This window comes from Melanostigma gelatinosum (genome assembly GCF_949748355.1).
Source record: "Melanostigma gelatinosum genome assembly, chromosome: 20".
NCBI lineage: Eukaryota > Metazoa > Chordata > Actinopteri > Perciformes > Zoarcidae > Melanostigma > Melanostigma gelatinosum.
The window spans coordinates 2,045,459-2,069,134 of NC_136653.1; the positions used below are offsets into that span (position 1 = coordinate 2,045,459).

A 23,676-nucleotide genomic window follows, 5' to 3' on the forward strand; every position below is an offset into this window, starting at 1 on the left:
ACTTTTTAGGCCACGCACCCCCTTCTACATCCCGACCGTGTTCACGCATAAAAATCGGACGAATGAGAGAACAGTTTGCTCGCGCGTGGCGTTTGTTTACAAGATAAAAAACACAAAAACTCTTCCTGCACCGTGCCTTCGAAAAGGTAACGGACGTAACGTTACGAAGGTAACGGACGTAACGTTGCGAAGGTAACGGACGATGGCCACATCTGTAGGCTCGTCTACTTGCAGAGAGTAAAACTCACTCTTCTTCACGCGACCGACTAATGTAGCCAGGATGTCTTCGGACAAAGCATCGATGCGCGCGACAGTGTTGTTGGACACCGGGATCACGTCCAACTTTTTCGCTTCTCTCTCTCCAATCATACATTCCACCATCTCTTTAACATTTTTCCCTCTCCACCACCGCCTCTCCTCCCTATTACGCGGTCAGAATACCACAACACGCCGCCTGTCTCCAGCAGCAACGCGCTCATCCACGCACGGGAACAACACCGAGTTGTAATATATACCTCCATAACACCCCGCCACTCTCGGCTCATACCTCCCCAGCAACGAGGCACATCACCCGGTCACAATACCTCCAGAATGTCCCCCGGGTGAAATCCGGGACTTGGTTTTATGGTTCCGAGTAGCGGGCGCTCACCCGTTGGCGCTAGGACGCGAGGTCTCCAGCCGCCCCCGCCGTGAGGCACCCGATCGTCAGGTCTTCAGCCCTCGGAACAGGCCGCGGGTCAATAACTTGTGGGTGGCGGGGTAGAGGCGAGGCAGATCACAGAAAAATAATAAAGACTAGAGTACAGCAAAGATATGTTGATGAGAAGCGTATTTGTACGTCAAACACAAACGTAATCAGGGAGAAAATACGTTCGTGGTAAAACGTAATTGAGAATGCATTTTAGTTTTGGGGGAACGTAATTTTTAGGAGACAGGACTGCACCGCCATTACATTTTTCCTCTCGCGCACCCCCTAGAGGCAGCTCGCGCACCCCCAGGGGTGCGCGCACCCCACTTTGGGAATCCCTGCTCTAGATGCTATGAACTGATCAAGGGATGTCTGAAATTCTCATGCAGTCCAGTGAAAGTGTTCCTCAAGCAGAACTGGATACAAGGAAAGATCCAGGGTTTCCCTCTGAAATGTGGTGGAGTAAATGAATAAAGTAGCATAAAATGGAAGCATTCCAGTAAAGTACAAATAATTTAAAACTGTTGGCCTTATGTCCCGCAGGGGACGAGGAGGATTGAATAAGTAAGTACCTCAAACTTGAATTTAATTAATTAGAATGCATTAGAATTGCATTGGTACTGTTTATCTATAACCCAGGCATGGTCAGGACTCTCTCATCCACTGCATGAGAGAGTCCCATAAGTTCACGTAGAAAGCTCAGGAAAGCAGCTGTGCTCTTTAACAGAAGTGGGCGATTATCCAGACATACATTTGCAGGGTTAGGGTTCATCCTTGAAGTCTTGACCGGGGTTATCTATAACCAAAACTAATAACCACAACACCCATGTGTTATGTGAAGATATAAAGTAGACACGTCTTATTAATGACTCAGCAGTGTACTTTTGACCGTTACTTTTGACCCCTCCTCAGGTGTATGGAGGCCCAGACCTGTTGGCCCCTCAGCTGGCCAAGCTTTGCAGCACCACATCCAGTCCAATGCGTGTCTCCAGCACTGGCAACCTGCTCACAGTGCGCTTCAAGTCTGATGCCTACGTCAGCGGTCGAGGTTTCAATGCAAGCTGGGCTGAAGTTCAGGGAGGTGGGTGGACATTATGAGTGCATGCCACATGCTATACCTCTGTGCCGCTATGCCTCACAATATTAGGAGACAGTGTATGGGTATCATCAGGGGGAAAGAGTGGTGAACATACTTACATACATGAGGTTAGGTAAGTAACACGTTCCTAAGTGAAATGAAGTGTTCTTGGGGAGGCAGAAGTAACAGAAAAACTGGCAAACATGTTTTGGAATGCAGATCCCTGTGTGCATTGTGAGTTAGTTTCACGTAACGTTGAAGGATAGGTTCAGTCTTAAAACAATACTCACATTCCTATGTGTAGATTGAATTTTTTTGGTTGTCCTTTCCATTCTGGCCATCTATCGATACCTTCCTGATGACAACAAAATGGCAGTCCTTGTTCTGTGCTTAAATGCTGAGTTAGATAAGTAAAGTGGGTATCCTCCAAAGTTAGTCTTTTTAACCAGTACCAAGTAATAGAAACACACTGAACGTGGTAACTTTGATCGATTCAAATGAGTTTTTCCTACCTCACAGGGCTGAATCCTTCTATTGACGTATTTTACAACCAGCTAAGAATAGGTATTTTCCCCATCACTTGCTGGTGTATTATGTTGAAAAGAGATCTCTTTTCGGGCTCACAGTTAGAGCGAGTCGTCATCCAATCGAAAGATCGGCGGTTCAACCCCGGGCTCCTCCAGTCCATGTCATGGGCCATGGGGAACACATAACCCCACATTGTGTCCCGGAGGCTGTGTATGAATGGATGAATGGGTGTGATTGTGAAACAGTCCTGTCCCTGATAGACAGGTGGCACCTTGCATGGTAGCCCATGCCATCCCTGTATGAATGAGTGAATAACATGTAGTGGTCGGATGACAAAAAAGGCGCTGTACAAATGCAAGTCCATTTACTGTCTAATGTTGTTTTGGATATGGGCATGTTTTAAAATGGACAAAAACATTCTTGCAGTATTCACAATGCTGCTAAGAGCACTATGAATGGATGGACGGACAGACAGACAGACAGACAGTTTCTCTCTTCAGGATTTAGTGACGATTTAAGGCAGCCACGAACAGAACTGCTCTCAGTTGAAAGGCTTGCCTAGACAGACTCTTGCTGGTACCAGTAGTAAGGTCTTGACGTATGAAAACACTTAATTTATTTATTTATTCACTCCAGCGATTATTTAACGTGCAATCAATGAATTGTTGAACAAATTGGGGTCTGAAGAGCACGTCTTTTGTTTGATGAATTACTCTGTTGGAGATCAAGTGTTGCAAACTGAATTTTACACTTTAGCATTGAATCCTTATTAAATGGTAACCATCAACATAGGGTTTCAAAACCATAATCATTTCTATTTTTACAAAACAATGACATGATGAGTCACATTAGCGTTTCAGTGTTCAGTGGACAGAATACCTTCATTCCCTTGTATTGTGAAACATTTGCTTGAATGTGTTGTGGAAGCCAGTCTATATTTGGGCCCAACCTTTTTGAGAAAACATGGTACATCAGAGACAAAGTGCAGTTTTCCTCCAGCACCAGCACAGTAAGCTTTAATCGACTGACCTTTTTCCTGCAGGATGTGGAGGCCCAGTTACTGCTCCAACAGGGGAGATCCATTCTCCTTTGTATCCCAGCAGCTATCCCAACAATGTGGACTGTTCCTGGGTCATCAGTGTGGATCCCAACCATCGTGTCTTCTTCAACTTCTCTGACCTGCACATTGAACATCATAGCAACTGCTCCTGGGACTATGTGGCTGTGAGTGATGGATTTTGGACTTGTTTATTTGTGGTTCTTTTTGTTTTGTTTTTTCAGTGGTTAATAAATGAAACACACAAGTGATTGTGTGTGGGAGAGTTACAGGTTGAATCACTGGTAAAGATTAAATTATGTAGATAATTCATCAAGATTCAGTAGAATTCATGCAGCCTCTCAAGTGATCAGGTAAAGTGTGAAATTACTGTCCCTCCCATTCTAGAGGTTATGCACATGCGTTAGCATTGTGTAGCGTCATGTCTGCTTCTCCGCTCCCCTTTTTCAGAAATTTACACTTTTATCCAGTTTTAGCCACATTTTACGATACACTTCTAAGATCCTGGCTGTTTTAATTCATATGTTTTAAACTAGGAGTTTAACGTTCCCCAGACCAAACACCATGGGGACCACAGATACCCGGGTGTCTACTGTGGGGGCTTGAGTTTACCCCACAGAGAGGAGGCCGGAGCGCATGGTCCAACTGCTGTTTACAGTAGAGACGCTGCGATAATAAATCGACCAAAACTGGTTTACAATTAAAAGGAATTTAATCCTACTGAAGCAAATACAAGTATACAGTGAAGTACACTACTTCTATGGAATATGAAACAATAAAACCAACGAAAACCCCGTGCAAAAAACTCCCCTGAGCTCCACGTGTGTGTCGTCGGAGCAAAACGCGAGCGAGAGAAAAAGACTTTGATTCAACCCACCCACATACAGTTTGAAACCCCTCCCCTTTTGTCTATCTCAATTCCTATTGGCTAACTCCCAGGACCCTTGTCCTGGTGTGCTCTGTAATCGCCTGTCTAAAAGTCTCTCTGTCCCTTCGCTCTTAATACATTCAATGACTGTCTGTTATGGCTTAACCCTTCTATGATAAACATTCTATATAAAAGATAAGACTTTGCAACTTTTGGCAAAAGCTTCATGTCTACAAATTCTACTTCTAACTACTAATCCTAAAACACTTTTATGCTTATCTTAATTATGCATTTCCAAAACACTTCAGATTATGACTAATTATGAATTCTTAAATATGAATCATTAAACACTTCTATTATAACTTCTTAACACACAGTTCTACACTCAAATTTCCTACACTACAATCGGTAAACGAAAAACGAGACCCTTTGTGAATGGCTGTGGGCTCCGGGTTGGAGCCCCTGCGTCCACCACATCTACAATGTATCTGCTCACCTCCCCATCCGACTGTGTCAGCTGCGCCCGCCTGGCTGATAAAATCACAGAGCTAGAAGGAAGAATATCCACTCTCTAGATCCAGGATGCCGAGAAGCTCATGGACACCATCATCTTCGGTCCAGCACAATGTTTAATGTTTATGCATCAATATTCATAAGGTGCTTTGCATTGAGCGTTTATGGCTGAATGTGGGTGTGAAGAGGGCGGGATGTGAAGCTTTACCAGCTGCACACATTTACAGGTTGATTTGGGATTTATTCAAGGCAGAGGAAGGTGTACACGTGGTTTTATAAGTCCGATTTTTTGTTGGCTTACGCCATTTTTGGCGACCCTGCCTTCCTCTCCGACCTATCTGAATTCCTTACCCAGCTCTGCTCCATCTCACCTTCCATCCTGCTGCTCTGAGATTTTAACATCCACATCGACTCCTCAGGCTCTGAAACAGCCACAGAATTTCTGGACATCCTTAGATGCTTCAACTTCACTCAACACATCGATTTCCCCACCCACAACCACGGTCACGTCCCGGACCTGGTCTGTTTCACTGGACTCACCATCCACCACTTCTCCAGCTCTGACCTCACCGTCTCTGACCACCTAGCCATCATCATGGAGATCCACATCCCCATCCCAGAATCCAAACACACACACACCATCACTCTCCGTAATATCAAGTCTGTCTGCCCCTCATCTCTGTCAGCCTGTCTCACTGACAAATTATCCACCCTCTCCCCCTCCTTTAGTCCCTCCCCCTCAGACCTGGTCAACCTCGACAATAACACACTATCCTCCACTTAAAACTCATCTATTTAAATCTGCTTTTAACCTGTGATGCTATTATGTTTGTTTTTGTTTTGTTTCTTGCTGTTATGTCTAATATTTAGTTTGTATTGTAATTGTCCTACATAGCTTTAATGAAACCATGTGTCTCTCCCTCTGTAGATCTATGATGGTCCGACCATATCTTCTGCTTTGCTTGCCCGAGTGTGTGGCACCATTCTTCCTCCCTCCATCACCTCCACCCAGAACACCATCTATGTTCGCTTTAGGTCCGACTCAAGTCTTAGCCACCGTGGCTTCAGTGCTCGCTTCTCTCAGGGTGAGCCTCATTCATGCTCTGTTTCTAGCACTAGAACATGACTGAAATATCAAATCCATCCCTTTTCACTACTCACTTACGCTGTGCAAGACTTTCAAAATCTCAGACGATCTCATTTAACTCAACATAATTATAGCGTAATAATATAGTATTGTATAAATATAACATACGTTTTATTTATAATAATGTGCTGTTTGAGAGACATTTCTATTTAAATCCAAAATGATACAAACTCAAACACAAAGATGAATTTAAAAAGGTTGGCAGGAGTCCCTGAGAAAGGGACAGGCAGTGACCCTAAACACTGTAGACTTAAACTCTCATTTGTTTTGTGATCATTTCAGCCTCTTCTGTATTTTCAGATTGTAGTGAGGATCATTCATTGCAACGTTTAACAGGATGTTTTACCGCTGATAGATCATTTATGGTTTTAATACTATTGTTATTGCTCTCCAAACATCCTAAAGTGCACATATTTAGATCAAGAAAATCTACACTTTTTCAGAAGATATGCCCAGAACCGCCCTAATAAGCCCAGTTGTTGGACCTCTGTATACAACCATGTCTGAAAGTCAGTTGCACTACCCAAGTCATCCAAGTTCAACCAGCTCAACCTGCATATTCTGGTGGCAGAGGGGTAGAAGACACTGACCATGTAATTCCATCTCTTTTCAACAGCCTGTGGTGCAACCATCATAACCAATGATGATGGTGGGGCCATTGCATCGCCACGGTACCCAGCATCATACCCTCCCAATCAGAACTGTAGTTGGATCATCAGAGCACAAGAACCATGTGAGTTGCTCTAGTCAAGCCCTCGGACTAGAAACCTGTATTGTTGTATACATGGGGCATACAAAATAGTGGTACACAATGTTTTGATATTTTTCCCTTTAACTTGTCTTTCTGTGGCCAGTTAACCATGTGACTCTGTCATTCACTGACTTTGAGTTAGAGATGATTAACTCCAACTGCGCCCATGATGCTGTGGAGATCCTGGATGGAGACAACTACCAGGCACCTTTGATAGGTAGTTATACTGTGTGTGTGTGTATGTGTGTGTGTGTGTGTGTGTGTGTGTGTGACCAACCAATACATTTGGTTGAATGTAACAAGTGGACTGCTTCTTCAATTAGAGAAGCGTGTGTGGCCTTACATTCAAATTCAAATGTAATGTCAAATTTTATCAGGGCGCTACTGTGGCTTTGATGTACCTCACCCAGTGACATCCTTCAGTAACTCCATGGTGGTCAACTTCATCTCCGACAACTCCGTCTCCAGTAAAGGGTTCAGAGCCACCTACTCAGCATCCACCTCCAGTAAGACAAACCAGTACTGCTCAAAGGTCCAGCTAGATCCACGTAGAGTAGAACTGATCACTGCAAATCCAAAATCAATCTGTGATGATTCTGTTCTCATTGATACTGACAGAACGTCCAGGAAAGTAATTATTGTCACCTCTTCTGCTCAGGTTGTGGAGGAGATCTGGTGATGGAGAGTGGTGCGTTTAACAGTCCAAACTATCCAGATGCTTATCCGCCTAATGTGGAGTGTGTGTGGACCATCAGGAGCTCGCCAGGGAACCGTCTCCAGCTATCATTCATGTTAGTCAATTTGAGCATCTCAGATCTAATATTCTGCTTTGAAATGACTGAAGTCCCGGTCATAACAAGTGATCCTGTACCCCTGACTCTGCTCAAAGATCTCTGGTGTGAAATGTGAAAGATATCATTGATCTTTTGCTGGTTGTCTGTTGATTTTGTTGTTATCATATTGTTGATCAGACCCCTTATTTTTGCAGTGATATGTAGGGTGACATACTCTTACGGTTGTGAGTACGTTAACAAAAATAATTAGAAAAGTTAGTAAAACAAAACAAAAAAAGTTTTTCTGTTTTCATCAGCTACATAACAGTAAAAAACTGCCATTTCAGAAGTTGTTATTGTACAGTGTTATTGCTGGAACAAGTAAAAGCAGAACTACTAGATGGTTAAGTTCAGATATAATGCTGGAAATGCTTTTGTTCAGCCTACATGTTTGTTGAATGTTAAATAAAGGTAGTGTGTCGTTAAGGTGAGGGTAACTACGCTGATATCCATAAGAGAGTGTGTGTGTGTGTGTTTGTTCAGTGTAGCGGTCAAGTGATCAACACTTTCTCAGTCCTAACTCGTCAGATATCGTTTGGTCAGTCCTCCTAAGATTCGAACTGTGACACTCTAGGTACCCCTCTAGCATCAGTTTTGGACGTGTCAGGGACTGCGTGCCAGTTTCCGCCTGTAACATGCAGAGTCCTTCCATCCATTTAATCTCCGCTTTTCCGGGGGCGGGTCATATGGGCAGGAGGTTTAGGAGGGTATTCCAGATGTGCCTCTCCCCAGCAACACTTTCCAGCTCTTCCTGCAGAACCCCGAGGTGTTCCAAGGCCAGACCAGATATACAATCCCCTCAGCGTGTTCTGGGTCTACCCTTCTTACCAGCTGGATGTGCCCTGAAAACCTCTAAAGATAGGCGTCCGGGAGGCATCATGATCAGATGTCCGGACCACCTCTGCTGGCCCCTTTCGAGTCGAAGAAGCAGCTCACCTCTCCTCACCCTATCACTAAGGCTGAGAGAAGTACCCTACAGTAGAAGCTCATGTCAGCTTCTTGTATCCGCTATCTCATTCTTTTGGTCACGACTCAAAGCTTATAACCATAGCAGAGGGTCGGAAAGTACACTTGTACACCTGTGTGCACGTACACTTTTTGTATGGATCCTACACACTGTTTTATAAATGAGACCCCTGGACTACTATGCACCCAACCAAACCACCCCTACTGGATATCTTGACCTGGACAAACCACGCCCTGATGGCTGTGGTGGTGGAATTGGCGCTCTTTACCGCCAACACATAAAAACCAGCCTGATTACCATCCAAACTACACCCTCATTTGAACAGCTAACATTCAAACTGGTCATTTCATTTATCTACCGCACCCCCCCCCCCAAACCCGACCCTGCCTTCCTGTCCGACCTATCTGAATTCCTTACCCAGCTCTGCTCCATCTCACCTTCCATCCTGCTGCTCTGTGATTTTAATATCCACATCGACTCCTCAGGCTCTAAAACAGCCACAGAATTTCTGGACATGCTTAGATGCTTCAGCTTCACTCAACACATCGATTTCCCCACCCACAACCACGGTCACGTCCTGGACCTGGTCTGTTTCAGACCGGTCTCCATCACACCTCTGACTGAGTGAGGAGTAAAACTGACATGCATAATAATGTACACAGAGGCTGTTCACGGCAACAGCATTTAACAAAAACTGCTCACTTTGGCATTCAGTGGAGCCGAATGAATCAGTTTCTGTTGGCAACAAAGTGCAATTTGGCACAGAGGGGCACTGACCAAAGAGTCTGTATTTGATGAGTTGGGAGTAAGAATGGGTTGGAGTGATATGTTGTGTTGGCCAACATTCAACATCATAGTGTTTCCTTATTTTCTCCAGACTTGACATACTGGCTGCTATTGCTTACAAGAGCCAACAGAGCCAACATCTCACTTTACATAGATGGTGTGACCCGAAGAATATTTTGACATTTTATTGCGTAATATGAATTTATAAACCCGACTATAGTATAAACAAACTGACCCGGATAGTGAAGATAACTGGTGCACATTCCCATGTTTCGAACCTTTTGGTTTTTTGCACCTATAATTAATCTATGGCTTTGTTTGACATTTAGAGAATACTTCATTATTCAACATCAATAACAATCTTCTTGTGTTTTGTTCAGTATCTTTCACCTGCAGGGAGACTCTGAATGTCAAAATGACTACTTGGAAATCAGAGAGGGCACCTCCACAGGGCCTCTGGTTGATCGCTTCTGTGGAAATTCGCTGCCCTCTAACTACACATCTGTGATTGGTCACATCTTGTGGGTTAAGTTTGTCTCAGATGCATCGATTAGTGGAGCAGGATTCAGAGCCACCTTCTCACACTGTGAGTGTATCTGTCTGTCTGTCTATCCATGGCTAATCTCGCATACTACTGGACCCACCAACCTAATATCGTTTGTGCACAGTTATGACTGTGTGCTTAAGGTCATAACCGCTGTGATTTACAATTTAGAAAAAAATATTTTATTGACTGTTCTGTATCGTTATTGCTTGTTGACTCCTCAGTGCCGCAAAATGAGTTATAAATCCAACTACCGGTTCTATGAATTATGGATGACCACCACAGATGGTGTGTAATACCTGGATATCAATCACCTGTCTGCGCAACAGATTGAGACCTTTTCCGAACAAAGTCTCACATTAGACCTGGTTGACACAAGCGACTAGATAAAAGAGCCTCACCACTGTACCCATCCAAAAACTCATTCTGCAGATAATTAGAATATTACGGTAAAGATACATATTACATGGTTGACTGAGATGCTCAAAGATTCCCCTGGCAGACATTTTTTCACTGCCATTGTATTGCAGTTTGGAACTGTTCCATGCTTGTGCATTGTTAACAACCTTGTAACTTACCAAACTAAACCACTGTATACGCTCTGTTCACATGAGCATCGCTGGTTACCTCTGTTTTTCCCTTATTATTAAGATTGTGTACCCAACCAGTACACATGCTCAGTTACTAATATTGTAGAAATTTTGTAACTTGAGGACACCCTCAATCCACTCGGGGCGGGACTGTGGTGAAGAAGTGTGCATGACTGGCCAGATTGTACTGTAACGGGAGACCATGAAAGTTGGTAATGACTTTTAATGCCAAACTCAGTAGTACACAGCAGGGCAGGTAGACCATCTGTGGTAGGAATAACTTGATTCATTTCTGTTCCTGACCAGTGAGAACCTCTCACTGAGGAGAGGGGGTTCTCATGCCCCCTTAATAGCAAAAAGGTTCCCTGCTATGGACAATGCACCATCTTCATGCTGGGTAGCAGAGGAGAGTATCAGTTGTTTCACAAAAAAGCAGCAATTGGCAGCTTGCGTTGACATAACCACCGCGGTTTTAGAGTAGTGAATGGATGCTAGAAATATCACACTGATGTAATTGTCTCAATGCATGCAAGCTGTGTTGTGTACAACTCTGCTTATTCATCAGTTGAGTTATGTGAGGTCTGACAGATTAAGAAAAGAAGAAAACTGAGGGAGGAAATGAGAAATCTAACTTTGACTTCCTTGCTCTTTGTTAGTGTATGGTAATGATCTGGTGGGGGAGTTTGGTCAGATAGCATCCCCGCTATATCCCAGAACCTACCCCAATAATGCCCACTACCGCTGGACCATAACTGTGGAGGGAGACAGCTACATCCAGATCCGCTTTTTGGACATGGACATAGAGGACCTGTATGACTGCAACTACGACCATCTCAAAGTAAGATTGAGTGTGATGTGAAATCATATTTATATCCAAGAGTCAACCTATCACAAAATTCTGAACATCAAGGTGCAAATCAAAGGTTTTTCAGATGATGAGATACATAACATTAAAAATAATGACACATCAGTCTAGCGTCAACTCCAACCATTTAAACGTAGCAGTTTCTATTTTTCACTAATTCACAACATCTTAATTGACCTACCTATGTTGTGGCAGCGTGCTGGTATATTTATTGTCCTTTCACTCCAAAAGTAAAGTAAAGTAAGCACGGGCGGAAGTGGATGAAGCCGGCTAAAGAGTAACTGCCTGTCAGAGACACTCCAGTGAAGCAAACTCATCCACATCGAGGCAGGGAGTGTTGGGGAATTTTGACAGGGTTGACGTAGAAAAAAATCGTAGAGAGAAATCTGAGAGCAGATGTTTCACAAGCACACAGAAGCAGCCTGTGAGGGGTGTGAGGAAAAAAGCTAATAACTAAACATTTTAGAGCAAGCATACAGTTTGAGCAGTATACAGGGTGTATAGGACAGGAGAGAGAAAGGTGGTGATAATGACAGCCCAGGTAGGTGTAAATTGAGATGACACAACCTCATCTAGTCTGTCCTCAATCCTGTTTTTCCCTCCAGATATTTGATGGCCCCAGCGTTCATTACTACCCCATTGGAACATTCTGTGGTTTGGCGCTGCCCCCTCCCCTAAGAAGTTCCGCAAGCTCAATCACCCTGCAGTTCACAACGGATTCAACGGTGGGAGGACGAGGTTTCCTCGTGGAATGGACGTCTGTCCAAGACTCTGGACCACCACCCACTATCACACCAGGTCAGGCAGTTTGAGCCCTTTTACAAAAACCACACAACATATAATACACACATACTATATGCAACTGCACATTCAAAACAAAGTAGAGGGAAATTAGAAGGAATTAAGGCTAGTGCAGACTTAAGTTCTGCATTAGCAATGTAGACCTAGTACTCAAGTGCTACTTAGCATGTGTACACACTATCCATGTTACAACTGGACTAGTTTTAGCCTGATATTGTGCCCTAGAGAATTCATGCTAATTTTACTGAATGTATATATACCTGTGTGGATAGACTGCAGCAATGACATATGTGCTTTGCACCACATCATTAATATAGCATCAGACAACGATTGCCTATGCAAAGATAGACAGACAGGAGAGAATGTGTGCTGTTATCAGAGCTTCTCACATGGGTCCGAATGATGGTTTAAGCCAAATACCAGGGGCATAGAGAATGACAGACCAATAATTCAAAAGGTTGGACAACTTGGCCTCCCGCTAATTTTAATGTTAAACAGCATACTTAGCTTTTTACGTTAATGTAAGTGTAATTTCCCCCCTTGTTTCTTTTCTTGTTTGGTTATGTTTGAGTGTTACTGCAATATATGCTAAGGAATTTGTAAACATAATTTGATGATACGTATACATTGTTTTTTTGGACTGAATAAAACCATTCATGAACTGAAAATAATGATATCTGAATAACCAATTCACGGTGAACCAAAGGATGTTTCTATAATTATGATTGCATGTTCATACATTAACATGTGTACCAACTGAATGAAGCTATGTATTTCTTTCTGTGTGTGTGTGTGTGTGTGTGTGTGTCAGGTGCTTGTGGTGGAGTGCTAATGACGGGAGAGACTCCTGGCTTCCTCTTTTCTCCTGGCTGGCCTGAAAGCTACGCTCCTTACCAGGAGTGTACCTGGTTGATACGTTCTCCGGACTCAACTGTGGAGTTCAACCTCTTGTCTTTGGATATAGAGGACTACCCCTCCTGCTATTTTGACAGCCTTGTCATCAGAGACGGTAAACCATAAGTGACACCCCATAGGATGAAAAAGAACTAAGCCTTTTGCACTGTAGGTCGCAACATTTCAAATCCTTAAGCCTCTGATGATAAAACCCATTTCCATGAAAGACCACGAACCACACCTGAAGGGGTTGCTCGTATGTTTTTTGTGACAGCACACACTGTCTTAGGTCTGTTTGCTCCTCTGGACATCTTATGATTGATTCCCTTTTGTATGTGTGTTCTCAGGTGGGAGTAGTGTATCCCCCATGCTGGCCACTGTGTGTGGTCGGGATCTTCCAGCTTCTCTCCACTCAACAGGAGACTCCATGTTCATCCACTTCTCCTCAGACGGCAGCGTCAATGGCCGAGGCTTTAATGCCTCCTACTCTAGAGGTCATAGGCTATACCACAAGCAAATGAATGAACTATACATATTTCTGTGACACATATGCAGTCCATGCTATTGTTTTGGTTCAACCATTTTGACACACAGTCAGAAGAGATGGATTCATAGAGACAACAAATATGCCTTTCAGTGCAGTGCCATCCTCTAGTCAAGATTTTGGGGTTGCCAGGCAACCAGCTCACGTTATAGAGGAATTTTTTTTAAATTTCGAGGGTAGAGGCACTTCAGCCAAAACTCTGGGGTTTAGTTACTCTTTTGTAATATTAATCATAATGTCCTGTTTTTTAGGTTGTGGGGGCCTCTTGCATGTAGACAGGGGCGTGCTGAGTAGTCCCCACTACCCCCAGAACTACCTGCCCGGTCTGGACTGCAGCTGGCATGTAATGGTGACGCCTGGCTTCAGGGTTTCTGTCACCTTCCAAACTCCCTTCCAGATTCAAGGCTATGGAACTGGATGCAGCTCAGGAGACTACCTTGAGGTAAACAACATAAAGATAGCAATAAATAAAAGTGCAAAACCAGATCTATACAAGTATCACTTCAGTTTGGGAACTTAAGATTTTCAGTTGGTTACAAGTCCAGTTACTGGGACTATGAAAACATAATTCCCCACACAATCAGACTTTTCCTGTGTTCCTCAACAAAGACATGAACCTTGTGTCAGACGTCTGTGGGGATTTCCAAGCAATAGCTATACTCATCTAGGCTATATAAAGGCGCTCACATACAAATTCTGTTGTACTTGTGTGTCTTGTGCATTCAGAATCCACCTCCCAACAGGAGTTGGATCAAACTATCGACTTACTTGACGTGCAGGTCTGCACAACACATAGTTGAGATTTATGAGGTGTACACATCAGCTCCTCTAAAAGCCTGTGCAACTTATGGTTGCCCATAACATCTGACGATCTGATCATTTATTATTGGAATTTAATAAACTCTGCTAAATGTTAAAGAGCAGCTTTCTGTGATTATTTTGTGCATGGTATTTTGATAATAGCTGGATATTGTGGCACTTCAAACCTTCACTGTTCTCAGGTGGTGCCCCTTTATTATTAATAATTGTTAATAATCCGATTGACATTAACAATTCTATTGATGCCAATAATTTAGTTTTCATATTTGCTGATAACCAACAGTTGGTTAATTGTTTGTTATTACTCACTCACTGCTGTCTCCACAGCTCAGGAATGGTCCAGATGGTTCAGCTCCACTACTGGGGGGACGTCTCTGTGGTTCAAGTCTGCCATCTGTCTTCCAGACTACTGACAACCACCTCTTTATTCACTTTGCATCTGATGCCACCAATGAGGCCAGTGGCTTTAAGCTGACCTTTGAAGCCCAAAGTCAGGGTATGACAACCACTCTTTTTTCTATTGTCTCTGTCTCAATAGAATTCATGACAATATCACCATGGTTGGTGTTTGTACAGCAGTGTCAAATAATGCCAACAAGTAATCAATGACTTTATCAGTGACCAAGGAATTACAACAGTGTTACTATTGTAATTGTTTGATAGTTGATAGTTACAGTTCAGGGGGTTGAATTGAAAAGTGCAAGTATTGATTGCGTGACAGACAATGGTGGAGTGGCCATCAGGATACCAGGAGGTTTCCTGGTGGGCCTCTACATAAATTGCGCCATTATCACAAAATAATAGGGTTGTGCAAGCTAGATTTTATTCATGATTCAACCTAAAATCACAGGCCTGTGTTTGAACTATTTTCCAATTAAAGTAGCTAGCAGCACTAGCTCCAAAAGTCTCTAAATGTAGTGAGAAACTCTCCAAGTAGGTAACACCACGCCCCCAAATAATCATTGTGAACGTAAACAACCAACATGGCTGTTGTTAGTACTCACAGCCAGAAGATAGAGGCTTGTGAAGTACTTAGGTGACACGCAATGACTGCCAGGCAGAGTGCACCCAGGTAGACAGGCAGGTAGACAGGCAGGTTCGTGGGGAGACAGGTAGGTACGTAGACAGGTAGGGAGAGAGTTAGGCAGGTGGACAGGTAGACAGGTAGGTCGGCCGTCGAATCACTTAATTCAGGCCAAATCTATTAATTGTAAGGGCTTACTTTACTACTACGACCTGCAACAGACTGATTTTCTTTTTTTTATCGGAGCATTTGATTTATTTGTTGCTGTTGGGATGTAAAGATAATTATTATATTCGCTATCAAGGATCGGGTGATATGGACATGCCTTTATTAATGCCGGTCAATTGCATATTGACATTCTCTCTCTCTTTCTGCAGCATGTGGAGGCTTCATTGGGCTAAATGATAATGATACTCCAGGGTACATCACTTCACCGAACTATCCCCAGAACTACCCCCAGAACAGTGACTGTATCTGGGTCATAGCTGTGCCTAATGGAGAAGCTGTCCAAATTGACTTTGAGGAAGAATTCTACATTGAGCCCACAGACGGGTAAGAGCTACTACTTTCTCTTCAGGCTGCTTTTTGGTTAGCTTTACATTGATTTTACATGTGTTTAGTGCAGTATGTATTAGTGTACTGTATCTGGAGACTCAACTGCCTTTTCTATTTGCTGTGCTTTTCTCAAGTCTGATGAAATTATTCATTCATTTATTAACATTCATTTATTAATGGATGCAATGAAATTAATTTGTTCTCCTCAACCCCTTTCATACAATTTGCATCATTTTGATTTGAGTTCAAGCCCTTAAATAAAATATACTTACATACATGTGACAACTTGACAACTCTGTGGCTGCTGGGGTCTTGACGGTTTGGAGACCTAAAATAAGTCAGATATTGTTCGAGAAAGGCTATCCTTCAACCTGAACTTTCAATAGGGGAATATTTTACTGAGACATTTAAAAACAATGATTATACAATTTGTTTTCCTTCCAATTCATCATTTTCTGACAATGGGGGATCATGGCCTTCCATTCATGTTTTTCCCAGATGTGTATATGACTACTTGGAGCTGCGTGACGGCTCAACTACCAACAACGGCTTAATCTCCCGCCTCTGTGGAAACACCCGACCATCTACCCAACATTCAACAGGTTCCTCCATGCTGCTCAGGTTTCGCACTGACACCAGCGTCACGCACAAAGGCTTCAAGGCAAAGTACTCCATAGGTAGGCAAATCTAGCGCTTGGTGTTCGGATATTGATCTAGTTCTAATTATGTAGAAGTTGGCACAGATCTAACAAGCTCAAATCATACTCTATCCTATATAAGTACAAAAACACACAAAACACATACACTCAATGTTAATTTCAGACTTTGTTATGTTTGAGAATACATCACTTCAATGATCATCGCAGCACAAGTGTTTGTGATACTGTGGTGTCAAAGAGAGGAAACTTTTCAAATCCTACATGGGAGGTTTAACAGATTTTAATTTGTACAAATGTTCCTCTTTTTAAAACATCGGAAACATTGAGATGCAGTGAAAATGACGTAGTCATTACAGAATTTTAAAAGAAAAATGTGCCTAACAAATTGTATATCTCCAATCCCTGACAGCAACATGTGGAGGTACCTACATAGGTCAGAGGGGTACGATCCACAGCCCTGGCTTCCCGGGATCCAACTATCCTGACAGCTCCAGTTGTGAGTGGTACCTGGAGGGGCCCACAGGGCACTACCTCACCCTTAGCTATGGGAACTTCAGCCTGCAGACCACTACAGGATGCTCTGCTGACTATGTGGAGATCAGAGAGTACAATGCCTCAGGTGAGAAAATGCGTGGATCGGTTTGCTCCTCTTTTATGTTGTCAGTGCCACCATCAGAGTATGCCATCTATTTAAAACAACTATAATGACATGATTGTCTGTTGCTTCACAAAGATGCAGCTGTACAAGTTGGAAATGTTTCACTCATACCATCTGCATGGTAATTGGCTGTCTGTGGCAAATATGCATTATCTTAAAAACTCAAAATGAAGTGAGTCATTGAAGTTAACTTCCCATTCAGCCGGTAGCACCAATCATGGTGTGCATTTATTTTCCCAGTTTTCAGTTCCCAGTTTTAATATTATTTATGAGAATGACATGAAAAAGGCGTAAATGGAGGGAAGAAAGGACTACAGAGGTAAAAGTAATATTACTTGACACTGACATAACAAGAAGTCCTAGTCATTGACCCGCTATCATTTACATCCCGTGTTGTACTGTGTGTGTAGGGCGCCTATTGGGCCGACACTGCGGCAGTGACCCTCCGGCTTCCATGGACACATCTGACAGTTTTGCCTATGTCAGGTTTGTTAGTGACACCAGTGGAAATGCAGCCGGCTTCAGTCTGACGTTCGAAGCCAGCATTGATGGTACAATCATTTTCAAAAGATTATTAGACTATTTGTCACGATCTGTCACAAACTACATGATATTTACACATGCCGCCCACGTCCAGCTGCTTCTGAAACTCATGTCAATCTTTCACTGAAGGTTTGTTCCAGCCGTATTTGTTAATAATGAAACTGTGTTGGGTGTACTAAGTTCCCATAACTTGCTACTTGACTGGCCTCAGTCTGTCAAGCTGCTGACCAAAGTGTTTAAGTGTTTCTCAAAGTCAAGTTAGGATCCTTTAACGGCTGAATTTCAAGGATTCTACGTCATCGAATCCTACCTTAGGACTGTTCCAATTTCTAGGAACTTTTGTATTCTTCTGAGGACTGAGGTTGCTTTTCAATATGCTAACGTTTCTCCTTGATTCATTTCCTTACCTCCTCTCCTCGAGTCTAAGTATCGCTCACGAGAGATACGAGCGGAGGAGACGAGGAAGAGACGTGAAAAGAAGAGTGACACATTCCCCCAATTTTGAAAGTTTGCCAGTTCACTTTCAGTAGTTTCACCTCAGCAGTTTGCCAAAATAAGTTTTTGAACAAATTTGAGGTGATACATTGCCATTCCAGTTACTAAATCGTCACTCAGAAACTTTAAAATCAGATCTTGTAGTTCGTATACGTCTTTACTGAGTGACTGAATAGTTAAGTAAGACAACCCAGCAAAGATGCCAGCAACGGCAGAGAGACACAGCGGGGAAAGCAACGTTTAGAACCAGAATATTTTCACATCGAACTCCATGAATTAAGGCTTTATAGTTCCCAATTAGTTCTCTCTGAATGCCAGGAAAGGAGTCATGCCTTGCCACTGTATAACTCAACTTGGAAGGAGCCGTCCTCCCAAGGAAGGATTGTTGACTTTGAGAAACACTCAAAATGTACATCGCTCTCGAGATAAATGGAGTGAACTGCACAATATACTGTTGAACAATTTTTTAGGGGGTTCCTGGAGTTTTTCTTTCACAGTTACCACTTGCACAAGCTAAGAAACCAATTAACTTGGTATGAACATTTACACCTGCATGTTAATGCAGGTGGGCTTTCAGTGGTCAGAAAACTAGTCAATTTACCATTTAGAGCATTCACTGTCATTCTTTTTAAAAATGTTTTGGACATTTTATCAACATGAACTTACCTTCAGTATGTTACATTAAATGGCCCAATATTTGCTCAAGGAAATACATGTATTTATTCGTTCATGAATTGTTATTTTTCATGTTGAAAGTCTCTCTTTGTTTAACTTTTCCTCTCCAATGGCAGTCTGTGGAGGAGAGCTGAATGCCCCCTCAGGGACTATCTCCTCCCCCAATTACCCCAACTTGTACCCACACAGCCGGGTGTGTCGCTGGGAGCTGGTGGTGTCACCAGGCCGCCGGGTCACACTCACCATCAATGACCTGCGGCTGGAAGATTCTGGTACTTCCTGTGCATTTGACTACGTTGATGTAAGTCCTTTGGTTGAATTGAACAGAAAGCCAGCTTTAACAACAAAAGCTGGTACAAAAGGGAAAACGGACATGAAACAAAGGAAGGAAGCAGACAGCGCAAATAATAGAACACGTGAAAAAGAACCAAACAGGACAATCCAGGGACAGGACATCCAAGAAGGAACATGAGGGACAAATGCAGGAACGTAGACATCGGCAAACAAAAGCAGACGACCTGACAGTGAGACAGGAAAATACACTGATCTACATACACACAAGGATAATCAACTCATGACACACAGATGTGGTGTAAAAGAGGCAGGACAAAGACATGGACAGGAAGTTAAACCAAACACAGGCAGAGAACCTCAAAATAAAACAAGAAATAAACGAAACAAATCCCAAGACCATGACAGCTCCTCATTTACATTCCCATACTTAACCACAATGTAGTTGTCATTTGTTAAATGTTTTCATGCTAATTAATTCATTTAGTTTACCTCAAATGTGTTTTTTTTGTGCTGGCAGAGGAATCAGCAGCACAACGAAATGGACAAATTATTTCAAAAGCCAAATTATGGAAATGGTCAGATAATGGTCAGTGTGTGTGGGAAAATGTTTTTTGTCATTAAGGTGAGTAGGTCCAATGAAATATGAACTAAGAATGAATGAATTACCTGATAATGCATAACAAACAAAGTTATATGGCTGTTTTAAAGTGGTCAGATTCGTGTTAATATTTCTAGCCATAGTTTGACATAGTACATAATTCAAGGCCTAATTTCCAAAAAAAACCAATCTGATAAACTGCTGGTGATGGAATGGTAAATGTAAACCAGATTACCTTCATTGGATACTTATTCGTGTCTTACTTTATTTTGACTGTTTAAACTCAAAACTGCATCCTAAAGCTCGGTAATGTATTTTAGAAATATATTTGTTGCATTTCATTTAGCCCAAATAAAGTGAGCGGACGGCCTACCTGTCTAACTACCTATCGCTCTACCTGCCTGTCCGTCTACAAACCTACCTGTCTCCCTGCCAGTCTAACCTTCCTGTCTGCCACTATGTCTACTTACCTGTCTGTCTACCTCCCTACCGACCCGTCTACCTACCTACCTGTCTGTCTACCAGTCTACCTACCTACCTGTCTGTCTACCAGTCTACCTACCTACCTGATTCCAAGACTGGGCTTGCTTTTTATGTTGGATCACTTGAAAACATCTATTGTACTCTGCAGGTTTCTACAATGTTACCGACCAAGTTTTAAGGTTCTGTTACCCTCCTGCTATAAGCCCACACTCGAGACCCAAAACTCCCATGGTTACTTGATAACTTCTATGTTTTCTAGATACTGAACGGGTTGGTGGTCGATGCCCCTCGCCTGCAGAGATTCTGTGGGACAGTACCAGCCGGCACACAGGTGCGCTCCTCCGGCAACACCATGACCATTGTGTTCCATACTGATGCTTCTGTGTCCAATGGGGGCTTCATGGCTTCTTACTCCTCTGAGGAGCCTGCAGGTTAGATACTCCTATTTTATCCTCCTAAGATTGTATATAATATATGGAGAGGTTTTCAGGTTGTATTGTCAGAAGTTAAGCAGTTTCCAGTTCCCACAAGAAGTGGTGCTCTGCACAGCATAGATCCGTGAGGTAAGACCCAATACAGGTCTATAAAATAGACAAGCTCTCCGTTTAAACAGTGGTGGGCCGTCTTCTCTACTGGCCGAGACAGAATCACAAAGTTACAGCTGTTTTATAATTGAATTATTTTATATAAATACACTTCATGTATTCTAAATATTTTTCCCGATTCACTATATGTCAAAGCAACCCAGTGTAATCAGTATCTGAGTTTATTCGTTTTTAGACCTCCCAAATAGTTAGTCAGTGGCCAAATTATAAGGAGTATATAATGCAGTCGTATACCACAGCCCGAGGATGTTGTTTGTGCTGCTGTTGAATTGGATTGTGTAATACAGAGAGGCGTTTCTAATATTTACACTACTCTCATTGTCATCAACAGCTTTATTTTGTGGTGTTTGTGTTTATATCTTGTGAGTGTGTCTGTGCCTCTCAATGTGCATCTGCGGTTTTGTTAGAGTGTGGTGGAATCCTGAACAACCCAGTGGGCGGGAACTTCACTTCCCCTGGATACCTACTGTCCAACTACAGCAACAACCTCAACTGTGAGTGGCTTATCCGGAACCCACAGCACATAAACTCCTCTATTGTGGTGCTGATAGAAGACCTGCACCTGGAGAACCACCAGACCTGTGAGTCAGACTACCTCCAGCTCCGCTTAGGTGAGTGCCACACTGAGAGCGTTGGCTCTATGCACTGAGGAAGGTTACTACGCATACATTTCAGATCTGGGGTTTCAGAATCATCGACTAGAAAAAGCTATATTTATACTGTAGTGTCTGCAATGTTAGCCATAGGTTTCAGATACGGTATTTAACAGTTGAGCTTATCACTCTCCACTCTCTTGAATCACTAAAGTCTGAACAGGCTGAGAAATATCAAGTTTGACTTTTTCCTGAATCCTACTTATTTTTAAGCTTGAATATCTTCAGGTGTTTTTCCCCCTCAAGTCTCCCTTCAAAAGCAGCCACATGTTTTTTGTTTGCACTTAGTAGTGGGGTTTGGTGTCATCACATATATAAATGATGTAAGTGCATACCCTATTGTCTAATACAAACGATAATTGAGATTACTGTGATCATTTTCATTTAAATTGATGTGGGTATTTATAAAACCAAAGGACAAATAATTGGTGACCCTCTATTCTTGCTCAACTGTTAAACAAAAACGCTTTTGCTGCCCAGAACATGAAGCCTTACCGTTGTAAAGAAATATAAATTATATATATATATAACATGTTCTTATGGTACAACATAACATGAAAAACTACCCATTTTTGATCGTACTTTTAGGGCTTTTAGGAAGAGTAAAGCACGAATTAAATGACCTTAACTGTGCTGACAGAGCTCCAGAGAAGGCCCAACGTGGCTGTCCTTTATTATTACAATCCTTAACCTACGTTTTGTTAATGATGGATGACATGAGCTCGTCAAAAGTTTAGACAAAAACAGAATATTGTGGTTTTGAGTCTTTGTGTGGAATGCAGTGCGGAGCACATGATTTCTCTTCGCAAACCAATATTCTTACCATGTTACACTTTTTTGGAAGAAGTAAATTGCAGTAATGATTCTGTCCAAACTGACAATTTTGGGAGAAATTTGAAATATTTTGATGTACAAAAAATCGGCATGGCAAACTTCTCAGTGAGTGCGGACTGTGTCACCCGCATAAGTCCCTTAGTACATCTGAATAATAATCATGTATTGTGGGCAGCACAGTGGCTCACTGGATAGCTCAGTCTGCTCACAGCACACAGGGGCTGGCTTTGAAAGCCGCTCTGGCCATTATGCTCTCGTGTCTGTGTGGGTACGCTCTGGAATCACCAGTGTCTGTCTAAATTGTCCATCAGGTTGATTAGAAATCTTATGGTTGTCTCTGCACATATTACTGTCACAAGTCTGCACAAGAAAGCAGGTCAAGGAAGAAAATGGATGGATTTCCTTCCGTTAAACTTTCTACCCCCTCCCTCAGGTGACTCCGATGGGGAGCTGCTGGCCAAGTTTTGTGGGCAGACCACCCCTAACATTCCCATTGTGGTCTTTACCCCTGAGCTCTGGGTCCATTTCAAGTCTGACGCCTTCGAGGGAGACCTGGGCTTCAAGGCCAAGTACTTGTTCTCTGGTAAGACAGACATAGGATATACTTCATTATGGCATATAGTATTTGTCGAATCGAGCAGTCATAATGTTACCATCAAAATCCTAATATGGATCATTCTCTCTTTGCAGAGTGTGGAGGCTTGCAGACTGGTGAAGGAGGGCTGATATCCAGTCCTAACTACCCCAACATATACCCCAGCCCCAGTCGCTGTGCTTGGCTGCTAGAGGCGCCAATGGGCCACACTATTACGGTAAGTCTGCACCATGACCTGGTGCATTGACTGAACTCAAAAAATGGAATGGATTAGCAGTGAGCCTGTTTGCTTTCATCACGATGCTGTTACCTCTGTATTCATAGAGTCTTATTTAAATGCTCTTACGCTGAGGGACCAACCACCAGCACGCAACAACAGAAGAGCTCAAAAATATTAAACTAAATATGACAGTGATGGAACAAAACAAACTAAGACACAATTAAGATAGGTAGCACACATGTACCATGTCTAATTGAGGAGAGCTATTTTGCGTGTTGGAGGTTTACACTGCAACGGTAGATTCCCACTGTGAGTCTAATTTTGGTTGATGGAAGCTTCCACTGTGCTTCCTGCCACTTTCGACTTCCCAGTCGTACCTTTAGCTCTTCGACATTAATCAGCTCCAGTGGAATTCAAAAGGATCAGTGTGTTGCTGTTTTTTGTAGTTGGTGAGGTTGAGATCACTGTTAGATATGGCTGAAGTTGTTAAATAAGTGCTGATAAGTAGCCAC

The 23,676-nt window shown here is 42.7% G+C and overlaps 1 protein-coding gene across 1 annotated transcript in view; it reads left to right on the forward strand.

Annotated features, from left to right (window-relative positions):
• The window catches only part of cubn (cubilin (intrinsic factor-cobalamin receptor)), a gene marked incomplete at both ends in the record, with an annotated part of 74,257 nt that overhangs the window by 33,869 nt on the left and 16,712 nt on the right, over positions 1–23,676 (forward strand). The window contains 23 exons of the mRNA XM_079292131.1: positions 1,601–1,769; positions 3,337–3,518; positions 5,661–5,817; positions 6,496–6,612; positions 6,734–6,847; positions 7,008–7,136; positions 7,289–7,421; positions 9,597–9,802; positions 11,007–11,188; positions 11,821–12,013; positions 12,828–13,025; positions 13,258–13,404; positions 13,706–13,896; positions 14,601–14,769; positions 15,675–15,849; positions 16,351–16,529; positions 16,921–17,130; positions 17,580–17,720; positions 18,999–19,183; positions 20,517–20,688; positions 21,270–21,473; positions 22,783–22,932; positions 23,040–23,161. Of these exons, the coding sequence (XP_079148257.1) occupies positions 1,601–1,769; positions 3,337–3,518; positions 5,661–5,817; positions 6,496–6,612; positions 6,734–6,847; positions 7,008–7,136; positions 7,289–7,421; positions 9,597–9,802; positions 11,007–11,188; positions 11,821–12,013; positions 12,828–13,025; positions 13,258–13,404; positions 13,706–13,896; positions 14,601–14,769; positions 15,675–15,849; positions 16,351–16,529; positions 16,921–17,130; positions 17,580–17,720; positions 18,999–19,183; positions 20,517–20,688; positions 21,270–21,473; positions 22,783–22,932; positions 23,040–23,161 (3,825 nt within the window). The remainder of the gene's footprint in view (positions 1–1,600; positions 1,770–3,336; positions 3,519–5,660; positions 5,818–6,495; positions 6,613–6,733; positions 6,848–7,007; positions 7,137–7,288; positions 7,422–9,596; positions 9,803–11,006; positions 11,189–11,820; positions 12,014–12,827; positions 13,026–13,257; positions 13,405–13,705; positions 13,897–14,600; positions 14,770–15,674; positions 15,850–16,350; positions 16,530–16,920; positions 17,131–17,579; positions 17,721–18,998; positions 19,184–20,516; positions 20,689–21,269; positions 21,474–22,782; positions 22,933–23,039; positions 23,162–23,676) is intronic.